Source organism: Polypterus senegalus, chromosome 6, assembly GCF_016835505.1.
Source record: "Polypterus senegalus isolate Bchr_013 chromosome 6, ASM1683550v1, whole genome shotgun sequence".
Taxonomy (NCBI): domain Eukaryota; kingdom Metazoa; phylum Chordata; class Cladistia; order Polypteriformes; family Polypteridae; genus Polypterus; species Polypterus senegalus.
The window spans coordinates 134,945,559-134,960,428 of record NC_053159.1 but is presented as its reverse complement, the minus strand read 5'-3'; the positions used below and the strand labels follow the sequence as shown (position 1 = coordinate 134,960,428).

General features: G+C 36.1%; 1 protein-coding gene across 1 annotated transcript in view; it reads left to right on the top strand.

Moving 5' to 3' along the window:
- Positions 1–14,870, top strand: part of supt6h (SPT6 homolog, histone chaperone and transcription elongation factor) — an 81,311-nt gene that overhangs the window by 42,366 nt on the left and 24,075 nt on the right. Inside the window, exons 12-19 of the mRNA XM_039757280.1 lie at positions 2,918–3,066; positions 3,589–3,699; positions 5,765–5,894; positions 6,011–6,161; positions 6,660–6,814; positions 9,155–9,350; positions 9,452–9,591; positions 13,591–13,708. Of these exons, the coding sequence (XP_039613214.1) occupies positions 2,918–3,066; positions 3,589–3,699; positions 5,765–5,894; positions 6,011–6,161; positions 6,660–6,814; positions 9,155–9,350; positions 9,452–9,591; positions 13,591–13,708 (1,150 nt within the window). The remainder of the gene's footprint in view (positions 1–2,917; positions 3,067–3,588; positions 3,700–5,764; positions 5,895–6,010; positions 6,162–6,659; positions 6,815–9,154; positions 9,351–9,451; positions 9,592–13,590; positions 13,709–14,870) is intronic.

The window sequence follows — 14,870 nt, the reverse complement described above, 5'->3', positions numbered from 1 at the left end:
TGTGCTGTTCGTTAGAAGGACTTTAGCATCAAGGATAAATAATGAACATGCCTGCCAGATAAATTTTTGCTGGTGTCACTAGAGCTGTTGTCTGAAACAGTAATTGAGATGTATGTATTTCAGATATTTCAAGCTGAAAACATAAACTGATCAGCCACAACCTTAAATCTCACCTCCTGCCTAATGTGATGTATGTCACACTTGTGTAGCCAAAAACAGCTCTGACCAGTTAAGGCATGAACTCCACAAGACCTCTGACATTATCCTGTAATATCTGCCTCCAAGACATTTGCAGCTGATTCCTTTAAGTCATTTAAGTTGCAAGGTGGGACCTTCAAGGATAATTTTTCTAGCACTTGCTTGATTGGAATGAAATCTGTGGAATTTGGAGGCCAGGTCAACATCTTGGACTCTTTGTCATTTTCCTCAAGCCGTATCTAAACAATTTTTGCAGTATGGCACGTCAGGTTGCATTATCTTACTGAAAGCGGCAACTTTCATTAGGGAATACTATTGACATGAAAGAGTGTATGTGGTCTGCAGGTAGTACAAGTCAGAGTAACATTCACATGAATGCCCGTACTCTAGGTTTCCCACCAGAACATTGTCTAGAGCATCACTTTGTCTCCACCTGCTTACCTTCTTCCCATAGTGCATCATGCTATCATCTTTTCCCCAAGTTGTTAATGCATACACACCTGGCCATCCTCATGATGTTAAAGAAAATGTGATTAATCAGACTATGTCACCGTCTTCCATTACTCCATGGTCCTGTTTTGATGCTGAAGTGCATATTGTAGGTACTTTCGGCGATAAACAGTCTCATGGTCAGCATTGTTTTTCAGCAGTTTGTGCTACAGAAAGTCTTCTATGTAACCAGACCAGACAAGCTAGCCTTTGTTTCCCATGTACATCAATGAGCCTTGGGTGACGATGACAGTGTTCCTTACTCTTACCCATTTATTTTTCCTGCTTCCAACTCATCATCTTGCAGATCTGACTGTTCACTTGCTACCTAATAATATCCCACCCCTTAATAGGTGTCATTCTAATGGCATAATCAAAGTATTTCACGTCACCTGTCAGTGGTTTTAGTGTTATGGCTGATTCAGTGTATATTGTCATGAATATATTCATATATTAGTGAACACATTTATAAGTTGCATGTATACACATATAAGAAAGGATACCATTAACTTGTTCTTTTTAGAGTAAAATTACCATTCAAAAAGCCCACATTTTAGTTCTCAATATTGATTGAAGTTTTGTGCTTAAAAAATCCTAAGATGCTCCACATTACTAACATTTAGGGTGCTTTTTCTGTTTCTTTACATTGCCTGTAAAATTTTCTCTTTACACTGGGGTAATGTCTGATTAGAAAGTGGTAATGAAATGGTCATATTTTGAATGTTTCATCAAAGACACATGTGAAACTCTTCAGAGATTCTCAGTCTTATTCATGCTGCTCTATCCCCAGGGTCTCTTTATAGATTAACAAATGTGCTGATCTTGTAGATTGTAGTCTTTAGACTGCTAGTTTTCATCTTTTCCATGGCGTTAAATATAGTACTAAGAGTCTTATGTTCTACTTTATAAATGTAGTTCTCATTATTTTGTTATCTTGGAACTTTTCTGCTAAGTATTCATTTACATTGTGTTTTTATGGCTTTTTTATAATCATAATAATTAACTATTCACAGATGTTAAAACACAATATTTAATACATTCAGTTGTCAAGCTTTTTAAATATGTAAAGATGCATAGCACCTGGGTTTATGTAAAAGAGAAATTGGTGCTGACTATTACAGAGAAGTGTAGCTATAAGAAATGAAGATCATTCTGCATGTGTCTGTTTAAAAGTTGACTCCTAAAATTAAGCATTGGGAGTATGTAATGTTCCAAGGTGAATTGCAAGCTAATAAATTTAAGAAATACCTTAAAACTGAGGGTAAAACATGGGTATATCACTATGAAATAGAATCTAAACGTTAAGGTCTAAGCCTGTGCTGACTTTTTCCAATTGGATTTCTATGCGTCAGCCAAAAACCAATGTTGGCTCTTTGTCTTTTGTTAAATAAATCTTTGGAAACATTTATTCTTCTTGCTTTGTTCTTTTTGTCATCTCTGAGATTGATGCTTGCTTAGAATAGGACCAGCACATGGATCTGTTATTTTTAAGTGATGTCTTAGTCAAACAGTACTCAATAGATATTCTATCTTGTGTTTCTGCTTAAAATCCAGGGAAATGCTTCCACAAGCCAAGTTAACCTTTTGACATTTACCAAGTTTGCTTTTTTCTGAGATTGTAATTGATAGTCCTCCTTTCAGAGCTTTATTTCATTCCCTGACTCATTTGTTTATGAACAGTCCCTGTTTGTAGCTGACTTTCTTTGCTCATGTTATAAACTCCCTATATTCTAGGTAGGCCATTGTGAATTGGTTGAAATTCACTGTCATCGTCTGTATGTATTTGCATTTTTTTATATATCTCACAAACATCTTACAAGTATCTGTTTTTGTAGTCTCAAAATGACAGTTTAAAAATATTTTTGAAAACCAGTGTTGTTCACCGTTTGTGCTTATGTTGAAATAATGAACATTCTTGATATTTAAATTACAAATCAAATGTTTGTGTTTTTTTAATTATAAATGTATGAAGCTTCGATGGACAAAGGATTAGCTGTTCAGTTAGATTTTAATGTAAATGACTGAATATAATCATAGAGCTTAGAATTTCATTTACCAGTTTATATTACATACAAATCAAGGAATATTGGGCCCAGTGTAACAATGGTTTTTCTTATGTTTGTAGTTAGCGTAATCTCCTACCAATAACTGTAAAAGGTTGTTTGCAACCCCCAATTTTAACTGTAGTTTGCCAGAGGAAAAGAAAATAACACTCAATTTATTTCTACAGATTGAAAGATGTTCAGTCTATGGATGAGCTTCGGGATGTGTATAACCATTTCTTGCTGTATTATGGGCGGGACATTCCTAAAATGCAGAATACTGCCAAAGCCAATAAAAAGAAATTAAAAAAAATAAAAGAAATTTCAGAAGAAGATGGTAAGAAACGCCTTGAAATTTTTTGACTTAATATTTGAAAATGTTTTGCTTTCTTCATAATGTTTAGGAGAAACATTTTTGTTACTGTATATTATCACACCTTTTACAGCCTATTAACTTTTACTCCCACATCCCCAGTGGGTTGCAGTTTAGGTTAGTTGGTGATTGCAAAATGATTGCTGTTTGCATGAATGGGCATTTTGATGAACTAGTGCTCTGTCTATGGCTGTTCCCCACCTTCTGTCCGGTACTGCCAGGATTGGCTCAAGCCTATTTTGACTCTGAATTTAAATAAATTGCACAATAAATTGTTTTGAGAATGGTATGGTATTCTCACTAACATTTGTAATGCTGCCCTCTTTATTACATACAGATATAGGAAGATAAATCGGTAACTGTCAAGAAACATTCAGTAATTTAAGAGTGCAACATTTCCCCCAAAATACCATGTTGTGTTACATTATTTATTTGTTTTATATTGTAATTGAAATTGCATGCTGTAATATAAATTTTTCTTATCAGGAGAACAAGATGCTGAGGTAGAGGAACAAGAGGAAGAGGAGAACAAGGGTCCTGATCTGAAGTTGGCTTCACGCAGGGATATGTACTGTATATGTCAGAGTGCAGGGCTGGGTATGTTTACATTGTTTTTTGATGGAGTAATGTAACTATTGTAGTCTTTGTCAGCTTTTTGTCTTGACTTGGCTGAATGAAATTGTTTAATTTTAACAGTAAATTGTACATTTTATTGCTCACTGATACTGTTCCAGTGTTCTCGCCAGCGTCTTTTAGCCGGGCACCCAACTGTCATCTCATATGACATTGTCAGATGAAAGACGAGATCTAATAATCTACAGAGATGGCAAGGGAAGAACGGGCAGGTGGGCAAATATTTTAGAAGTAGGATCGCAAGTTGCGAGGTGCTAAAGCTAGTAGCGGGGACGGGGCGGAGCGTAGTTCACAAGCAAGGAGTATGGGGAGGTTGGCTTTCGAGAGGGGGGTGTACGCAGTAATAGCAGGGGTGGAGCAGTCTAATTATAGTAGCAAAGAGTATGGAGAGGTGGGCAGGCGAGAAGAGGCTGTACATGCTAATGCACTACATTACCTTATGACAGGGTTTGAGAAAATTTAGTAAATTAAACATTGAATGTAAGATGAAGTTTAGTTTACGACATTCTACTTTAATGACAAAATAAACTATGAGAATAAAGTGGAAATGTCGACTTTATTCTCGACATAGGTTTTTTTCTTCAATTTGCCCTTATTTTTTTTTTTTCTTCACCGTGGCCCTAATATGCTTCTGTAGTTTTGTTAAAGTGACCCATCTGCCATTCCTTTTTTGTGTATATATTTTGCCCTGCCGTAGTGCAAGTGTGCATTGGATATCCAACAGGCTCACACTTTCCCACTCAAAAGCCTTATTCATAGGTACTTTAAATTTTTTCCAAACGCTTTACCAACATGAGCAAAAAGTTCAGAAAACAACACTGCTCAGTTATTTCAGAAAAGAGACGCCACAAGCTAATGAAGGTGCAGCGTCAACTCCTCATGTGGCCATTTCAGACAAAGACATTGCAGAGGCTGGTCCATCTGGGGAAATCTCTTCAGCACACACTCTGCCAATTGATAAATCTAAGCACCCCTTATCTGGCATAAACAAACAATGGTTTAAAGATTTTGACTGGCTAATGGTCCAAAGAACGTGGTATGTGGTGCTCATTGTGCATGAAATATTCAAACAAACATCCCCCAAGGAGGGAGCTACTTTGGGTAAATGTGCCATCCACAAGAATTCGAAAAGAAAGCTTGCTGGACCATGAAAAAAGTAAAACGCACATTGAGTCTTCTGCTGACCTTTTAGGAAAGCGTGTACTAGAGCAAACTGGAATCGGTCAAATTGAAAGATCTGTATCTGTGTTAAATAACTTAGAGAGGTGCCTTTGTGGGAGCTTTAAGATCCATGTATTGGTTGGCAAAAAATGAGCTGCCACATACAACGTTGTTTGGAGAGCTGTTGGATCACTGTAAAGAAATGGGTTGTTCATTTTCTAGGAAGAAAACAAAAAATAAATATTTAACTGAAGACACCTTCTGCATATGCAAGTTGGCTTTGAAGAATATTTCATAATTTTTTCATTGTTTTCACTTTTCTTCCCGACAATGACAATACTTGTGCCTCTTGGTTTATGTCATAACAATTGTTATTTAAAATTTTTGTTAGGGTTGCAGGATCCTGAATTGGATACTTCTTAAATTTAATAAAAAAATATTCTGGCACAAGTGTCAAACCTTAAAAAAGGAAGTCATATTGAGCATTGGAAAATCAGAGATGAGATGATTTAGGGGCCAGAATGACCAAGTTTAAGTGGACAGTATATAGAAATATATATGTGTGTGTATGTGTGTGTAAAAACTCTTCTGTCTTCCCCTCCTGTTGTACAGGATTGTATGATTTGATTGGCAGTGCATTAAATTGAATGTTGTTAGTCCTTGGAACATTGACTGTTTTAACGCTAATGACAATAGGAGGAAGTCCGAAATATTTAATCATTCATAACTACTAGAATGTCAAGTTTTTTAGGAATTTTAGAAATATATTTATACGGGTGAATGTTACTACTTATTAATTAAATTTACATTAGTGGTGAATAATGATGTTCATTTCCTGACTGAATAAACACTAATGTTTTATAAATAGATGGTCTTGCCAAGAAGTTTGGTTTAACGCCAGAACAGTTTGGTGAAAATCTCAGAGACAGTTACCAGCGTCATGAAACTGAACAATTTCCAGCTGAACCTCTTGAATTGGCAAAGGATTACATTTGCAGGTAGAGATGTGTACTATCTGGTTGGATCTTCTTGATTCATCGCTATATATATATATATATATAGTGTGTACAAATTTAGCAAATCAGATTTTTCACTATTGTCTATTGTTTCACAGTCAATTTCCAACTGCAGAGGCAGTGCTGGAAGGGTCAAGGTACATGGTAGCAATGCAGATAGCAAGAGAGCCTCTGGTCAGACATGTATTAAGACAGACATTCCAGGAAAGAGCCAAAATTAACATCAAGCCCACAAAGAAAGGCAAAAAGGTGATTACTTTGTTTTTTGTTTTGTTTTTTATTTTGTTAGAGTTGCACAATATTAACTCAATAAGGATAGAAGTCCTTTGTTATCATTTTAAGTACCTTAACTAAGCAAGAACACTAATTCTTCAGTCTGTTTAGTATAATGTGTGGGTTTTAAAACTTTATTTACAATTTTTGTATTACATCCCTTTGAAGGCAACTTTTATTCACCGGTTTTATTTTTATAATCCCTTATTTACTCTGTAAACAGTGTGCCTATAAAAGAATGTGAACAATTGTCTAGCTAAAGACAGTTTTTCTGTTCTCCAAAACTGTAATGGGTGATAATCAAAAAATATGTCAATTTTTTGAGAGGTGTATTAATTTAGAATTAGATTAATAGCTTAAAAGTAACCCTGTGTTAAGATTAATGTATTTAGAGCTTTATATTAGATACAAATTTCAAATTTTTGATACAGTCATTTGTGTGAGTTTGTAATCAAGGGTTTCTCATGTTTTCAGGATGTTGATGAAGCCCACTATGCTTATGCTTTCAAGTATTTGAAGAACAAACCTGTTAAGGAGCTTAGTGGTGACCAGTTTCTAAAAATGTGCCAGGCAGAAGATGAAAAACTCTTGGTTATTGAAATCTGTATTGATATGAAAGGAGTAAAAGGGTAAGTAGTTGAGGTGTAACTGTTCTAGAGTTTTGATCCACAGTCAATTTCACACTTCGATTCACAAAGAGAAATGAATAAATAATTAAACATGAGTTTTGTTAAAGTATATTCTTAAATCATAAATCATTTAATCAAAACCTGTTAACCAAGAAGTCAAAGTATTTTTTTTGGATTTGCAAAGCAGTGCATCAGCTTTTGTGGGCAAAAATGGCAAAGTAATGTAACACTTTAGTTATAGTTACACAATAACACAATAGTTATGTTCATGCTACACTACTTAAGCAATTTTCAAGTTTTCAGTTGTAGCCTCTTACTGTAATTTAAAAAAAATATATAGTCCGCATTTAAGGCACCCTCAGCAACTCAGTCATTGATTTGATTTTATCAGTCACTTCTCTTAGGAATGGCTCTTTTGTCTGAGAGAGTCAACTAGCAGTCAGTACTCAAAAGTAGTATGCATATACAGTGGGATGCAAAAGTTTGGGCAACCTTGTTAATAGTCATTATTTTCCTGTATAAATCGTTGGTTGTTACGATAAAAAATGTCAGTTAAATATATCATATAGGAGACGCACACAGTGATATTTGAGAAGTGAAATGAAGTTTAGTGGATTTACAGAAAGTGTGCAATAATAATAAACGCTTCCTGTAGGTTCCAATGAGAGTCTGGATCTGGTTGAAGGTATTTTGGACCATTCCTCTTTACAAAACATCTCTAGTTCATTCAGGTTTGATGGCTTCCGAGCATGGACAGCTCTCTTTAACTCACACCACAGATTTTCAATTGTATTCAGGTCTGGGGACTGAGATGGCCATTCCAGAACGTTGTACTTGTTCCTCTGCATGAATGCCTTAGTGGATTTTGAGCAGTGTTTCGGGTCGTTGTCTTGTTGAAAAATTCTGCCCCGGCGCAGCTTCAGCTTTGTCACTGATTCCTGGACATTGGTCTCCAGAATCTGCTGATATTGAGTGGAATCCATGCGTCCCTCAACTTTGACAAGATTCCCAGTCCCTGCACTGGCCACACAGCCCCACAGCATGATGGAACCACCACCATATTTTACTGTAGGTAGCAGGTGTTTTTCTTGGAATGCTGTGTTCTTTTTCCTCCATGCATAACGCCCCTTGTTATGCCCAAATAACTCAATTTTAGTTTCATCAGTCCACAGCACCTTATTCCAAAATGAAGCTGGCTTGTCCAAATGTGCTTGAGCAAGCGGCTCTGTTTGTACTGTGGGTGGAGAAAAGGCTTCCTCTGCATCACTCTCGCATACAGCATCTCCTTGTGTAAAGTGCGAATGGTTGAACGATGCACAGTGACTCCATCTGCTGCAAGATGTTGTTGTAGGTCTTTGGTGCTGGTCTGTGGGTTGACTCTGACTGTTCTCACCATTCGTCGCTTCTGTCTATCCGAAATCTTTCTTGGTCTGCCACTTCGAGCCTTAACTTGAACTGAGCCTGTGGTCTTCCATTTCCTCAATATGTTCCTAACTGTGGAAACAGACAGCTTAAATCTCTGGGACAGCTTTCTGTATCCTTCCCTAAACCATGATGGTGAACAATCTTTGTCTTCAGGTCATTTAAGAGTTGTTTTGTGACCCCCATGTTGCTACTCTTCAGAGAAAATTAAAGGAGGAGGGAAACTTGCAATTGACCCCCTTAAATACTCTTTCTCATTATAGGATTCACCTGTGTATGTAGGTCAGGGGTCACTGAGCTTACCAAGCCAATTTGAATTCCAATAATTAGTTCTAAAAGTTTTGGAATCAATAAAATGACAACGGTGCCCAAATTTATGCACCTGCCTGATTTTGTTTGAACAATTATTGCACACTTTCTGTAAATCCAATAAACTTCATTTCACTTCTCAAATATCACTGTGTGTGTCTCCTATATGATATATTTAACTCACATTTTTTATCGTAACAACCAACGATTTATACAGGAAAAAAATGACTATTAACAAGGTTGCCCAAACTTTTGCATCCCACTGTATAATATGTGTGTGTATGTATAATATATGTATAGTTATATGAATATGTGAATATTATTTGCATGTGTGTGGATGTATATGTATATAAACATCAACAATTGCATTAGTATAATTGTTTTATATTCAACTCATAATGTATTTTTTGAGTCTAAGAAATTCATATTTTTCTAAAGGGTATCTAATTGACATATTTTTTCCTCCAACCCTGTGAATATTTGTTTTTTTAAATCAGAAACCATGATTGACTAGCTGCTTATTTTATTTTTATTTTGTGAAAGCTCATAAATGAACAAATGCCATTTTCCTTTGAAACTTGAATTTAAATAAAGTTTATTTTCCTCAAGGTATGGAAGTGACCAGACTTATTTTGATGAGATTAAACAGTTCTATTATCGTGATGAGTTCAGCCACCAAGTACAAGAATGGAACAAACAGCGCACTTTAGCCATTGAGCGTGCCTTGAAACAATTCATCTATCCTCAAATGGCAAAAGAGCTAAGAAACAAACTCATTGCAGAAGCAAAAGAAAGTATCATAAAGGTGATTACAGGTGTTTTCATTTTTTTTTTTTATTCTTATCTGATAAATTTTGTTTTCTTGTTTCCTGGTGCACAGAATTAAATTTTTTTAATTTACTATAGGGTTGTAGCCGGAAGTTATATAACTGGCTAAAGGTGGCCCCGTACCGTCCAGATCAGCAGGTTGAAGAAGATGAAGATTTTATGGAAGAAAATCAAGGAAAGGGAATCCGTGTGATGGGAGTAGCCTATGCCCCAGGCAGGTATGTATGGTTTTTTTTCCTTCTCCTTATTTTTATGGCACTTTTTTAGATCTCACTTAGAATCTCTTTTTTTCATCTTATAAATTGTAGCATTTGAAAATAATGGTGGTTGTCATTTTCATTCACCTTTTTGTTTTTTTTAATAACTTTATGCTAAAGGTCTGAAATGTTGACGGTTTATTACAAGTCAAGTGGTGTTAAAATCATATGTATCTAATGTTGTATTTCCGCTTTCTTTTCATTTTTGTCAGTGTCATAAGATTCTTTAAAATTTGTTTTCTAATACTAGAAGCCATTCTTGGATATCTTTGTACAAAGCAGCAGTATATCTATCTATCTATCTATCTATCTATCTATCTATCTATCTATCTATCTATCTATCTATACATACATATACACAGTAATCCCTCGTTTATCGCGGGAGATAGGTTCCGCCACAATGACTGAATTTCCACGAAGTAGGGACACCATATTTTATTTAATTATTTAACGTGTATTTGGACGTTTTTAAACCCTCCCTATACTGTTTACAACCCACCCTTTACTCTATTAATAACAGGGACAACTGTTAAGCAATATGAAATCGGTAGATAAGTTTACAGTTACTGTATAGCGAAGTACACGTACCTATATATGACGTGATGAATATGCTGTGCAGTAAAAATGATGACGATGAAGGTGATGATGACTTTTACTGCGCAGCCGATGACTGTATTTTACGTCTCTTCAGACGGCAGTGCCATTTCCTGGGGCATCTCTTCCACGGTTTCCAAAGGTATATCTAGTAGTAGTAGGAACTGGCTCTTTTTTGCAAGGCTGCAAAAACATTGTGATCGGCAGTTGCTGCCGCTGCTTCTTTTTCCGGTCGAAGAGCAGCTTGTAGGCGGTCATGACATTGTCGACTTTGTTGCAAAATTGGACTGATTGAGCCATATTGTCGTCCCATTCCTGTGACCGCTCTTGCAGATCCTTAGCCAATCTGCAGCCACAGCCGCGAAAGTTCTCCCTTCCTTCAACATATCCAGAAGTTTCACCTTCTCAGCGGTCGTCATCATTCTTCGTTGGTGTTTAGGCTCAGCACCAGCCTTGGAAGAAGGAGCACGTTTGGGAGCCATTGCAGGAGGTGAAAATTGAAGCGTAGTTCAACACAAAGAAACCACAAAAATCACAGTAAACCGTTCGCAGAAAGCTTGAAGCGAAATGGCCGTGACAGAGAGATCTGGGCATCAGTCAAAGCACCAATCACGGGCCCGATTAGAAAGCGGGAAGCTGTCATTTGTCGTCTCCCTCCCATGTACCAATCACAGCCCCTGTTACAACGCACTTAGTCACTGAACTTGTTTTGTTCTTCTTAGACTAGGAAATACTACTACTATATTTAAAAACCTGCAAAGTCGTGAATCCGTGAAAAGTGAACCGCGAAGTAGCGAGGGATTACTGTATATAAAACAGTTCCATGAATGACTGACGGACAATGCACAGACCAAACTGCTGGACCTAAAGGGCTGAAATTTTGACAGTGCATTCCCATAATGATATGGATAACCGCTAAGAAAGGATTTTTGGAAATTCCATCCCTAAGGGGGTGAATTGGCACACTCCAATACGTTTCTTGCCACTGAGAAGAGGGGCGAACGGCACGGCGTGCATGCGTTGATTTAGGAAGGGGATGCTCAAATACAGAATAAGCCTATAGAATGGTTTTGTGAACGGGCCATTTTGACTCCAAGAAACGATCAAGCTGCGTTCATTAATGACATGTTGCTGAAGTCCTTTGACGGAGAAGAAATGGTCTACAAGTCGATAGACACTGTCTGTAATGCAGATGAAGCCGTTAACTATCCGGTTAAGTTTTTAAATTCCTTAAACCACCGGGTCTTCCATACCATAGTCTTACTCTGCGGAAGGGCACACCCGTAATGCTCCTTCGGAATGTAAAACCACCGAAACTGTGTAATGGCACTAGACTGCAAGTCAAAGCCCTGCATAAAAATTGAATTGAAGCCATTATTTTGACCAGGTGTGCTCAAGGAGAAAAAGTGTTTGTGCCGCGCATTCCTCTAATATCCAATGACTTCCCCTTTGACTTTAAGAGACTGCAATTTCCCCTCAAAGTATGCTTCGCCATGACCATAAATAAGTCTCATGGCCAAACTTTGAAATGCGCTGGCATAGATTTAAGGGAAGATTGTTTCTCCCACAGTCAGTTTTACGTAGCTTGCTCACGCGTAAGTTCGCCCACGAGCCTGGTAATTTTAGTGTCGCCCAATAAAGAAACAAAAAATATTGTTTAAGGAATTCCTCTAAAAAGCAAATAAATATTTACACTCCCACGACGTCAAGTTCCACGCGAAGAAAGTCACGGGCAATAACTCTTAACTTCATATATATATTTCTGAAAAAAAACTGTATTAAAACAGAATCCCGCGCAGACAAAGTCGCGGGTAAAAGCTAGTTGTCCATATGTTTTTTGCTTGTGGGATTTAATAAATTTCATTTAAAAAGGTATCGGCTCTCTTTTATTATAATACTGTAACAAACATTTTTTGTAAAATTTGTAAATTTCTGTTACCATGTGGATGTTCCTGTGTTTCTCACACAATCCAAAATAGTGCATTTTAGTGTGATTGGAATATATCAATTTTGCCCCTTTTGGAATACATATGCCTTTTGATGTGCTGGTGCCCTATCCGGTGTTTGTTTCTACTTTAAATCAAGTGTAGCTGGGATTGGTTTAAGTACTCCTTAACACTACTACTAGAATATGCAAGTTTGAAAAATAAATGCAACCCTAGGTGGAAAAAGTTATTTGAAATAATGCAGTATAGACATTAGGTCATTTTACCATGTTACAAACAGATGGAGCTCATAACTTAATGCATTAATTATATTAAGTAAATTAGTCTAAGGCTTATTTATAAAGTAGTTAGAATATCCATATTTTTTAAGTAGTTTCTCCTCATTGACAGTTGTTAGTGTTGATGCTTTGCAAAAATAGAGTTGTAAGTAAATTGCCAGCTTGGTTACTATCTGGAGGGTGTCTTCATCAACTCTCTCTCTCTCTCTCTCTCTCTCACTCACTCCCTCCAATTTTCTCCCACATTCTAAATCTCTCTCTCTCTTGTATACTCCAATTTTCTCCCACATTCTAAAGATGGCCTTACTAGCTCAATTAGTATCTTTAAATTAGCCTAATTTAAGTAGATACATGAATTTTTCTATATGTAATTGGCATCTAATCCTAATCCAAGATTGCTTTCTGCCTTGTGTCTGTAAACTGAAGAATTTGGCCCTAGTTCCCTGTCAACCAATAGAGAGAAAAATCATCTTGCAAATGATTTAATGTCAAATTGCATTATACTGTTATTTGTCTTTTACTGGTTTCTAATATAGGATTTTCTGCAGTTCTCAGTATGTTAAAATAATTGATTACTTAAAAAAAATGTGGTGCTGACTTTCAAAAAAGTGAAATGTATATGGTTGTCCTGAAGCGCAAATTTTGTTAAATATTTATGATTATTTTTGATAGCTATACACCATACAATTGATGTACTATAGTGTTGCTGCCTCATTTTGATGACTGTGTAATGTTTGCAAGTACCCCATTTTCATGTTTTTCTGCTGGCTCTCTTTTGCTTTCAGTAGTTCAATAATATGTTTTGGAAAGCCTTTTTTGACCCTGGTATTTATAGAAGTGGTTGTTCACATGATTGTTTTCCAATATCATATCCACCGTTGACATCTGTGTTGTGAAAACAGCACTGACTTCTTGGCCACCATACTCATTCTGGTTATATTTTTTTACCCTTTTTCTCAAGCTAACAAATATTTTAGCTTACCTTTATTAAATCTATAGAGAACAATAGTAAACCATCTTTTTATTAGATACCAGTTATTCAAGTGGAACAATGCCCTTTTTATAAATTGAAACTTAAAAGGGTAATGACCTTCCTCTGCTCATTATTAATACATATATTGATTTACACTTGTAATTTGCAGAGACACACCTGTATTTTGCTCACTTATTAATGGTGATGGCGAAGTGACCGATTTCCTTCGTTTACCTTACTTTTTGAAAAGGAGAAATGCTTGGCGCGAGGAGGAGAGAGAGAAGAAGGTAAACACCGTTATCCATGTATTTGACATATTTTTTGGTTAAAGCTATTTTTTTGTGAAAAGGTTAAGTCTGTGCTTTTCAGTGTACTGTATATCTAAATAAAAGTTCAAGGTTGTTTTTATGATGACATTCGTCTGTCATTTGCCCAACCTCTTGTTTTTGAAGCTGAATTTACTAGTTTTATAAAACGGTGTCTCACTATTTACTGTAACTGATAGTTCCCACCTGTGGGAATCTCTATGTAAGAGGAACTGTAAAACTTTTAATGAATAAAGTATATCCACTTTGAAGCAGTAGAGATCTCAGTATAACAGGTTTTTTTTTTTTTTTCACTTTTGCATAATTTAGCTTGGACTGCAAGACGGGGACCCCTGTTAGCTCTTTTCTTGTAAAGCAGAGCATTTCAGAACTTCTTGTGAAATCAGTATGATCTTTTATCTATTAGTCCATTTTGGCAACTGCATAGCTACTTTAGTAACTAGTTTCTACAGACAAGGTCAATATTCAGAGTTTAATCATATCAGTTGATTCATCCTTTTTTTCTTAAACATGGTTTCCAGTTTATTTTTCAAAAATCCAAAAAAAAAAAGAACTTTCAATTGTATATTCAACACTGTTTGAAAGCGAGTCCCAGTCAGAAACGCAAATCATGATTCTGTGAAAAGTTTCAGTGTTCCGGTGATGATGGTAGTGGTAGAAGTAGCAAGGTACTCCCCCTAAAGTTAGGAATTTTTCTTCAGTAAGCATCATTCCATTAGTTGGTAGCTATTTTAAGATAAATAGCAGCATTGTATTTTAAATTTTTCCATTTCATCTCTCACGTTACCATCCTTTTCCATTTTCCATCCTTTTCCAATCTTCAACTATTGTATGTTCACATTGCAATGCTGGGTAATTTAGTTAAGCCTCATCAGTAAAACTGAACATTTAGTGACTTTCCCTTTCTTAGTCAGACATGTTTGTTAATTGCTTACTTGCCTAAATATTTTTAAAAGACACTTAATCATGAAACCCAAATACTAGAGAGGAATTTGCCTATGTTCAGAAATATAAAAAATAGTCAGCTAATCTGGACTCTACTACAGTATTATTGAAAAGTGCTAGATCTTGGTTAAAATAAAAGGTTACAGTTGATTATTTATAAATTCATGAATCATTAGAC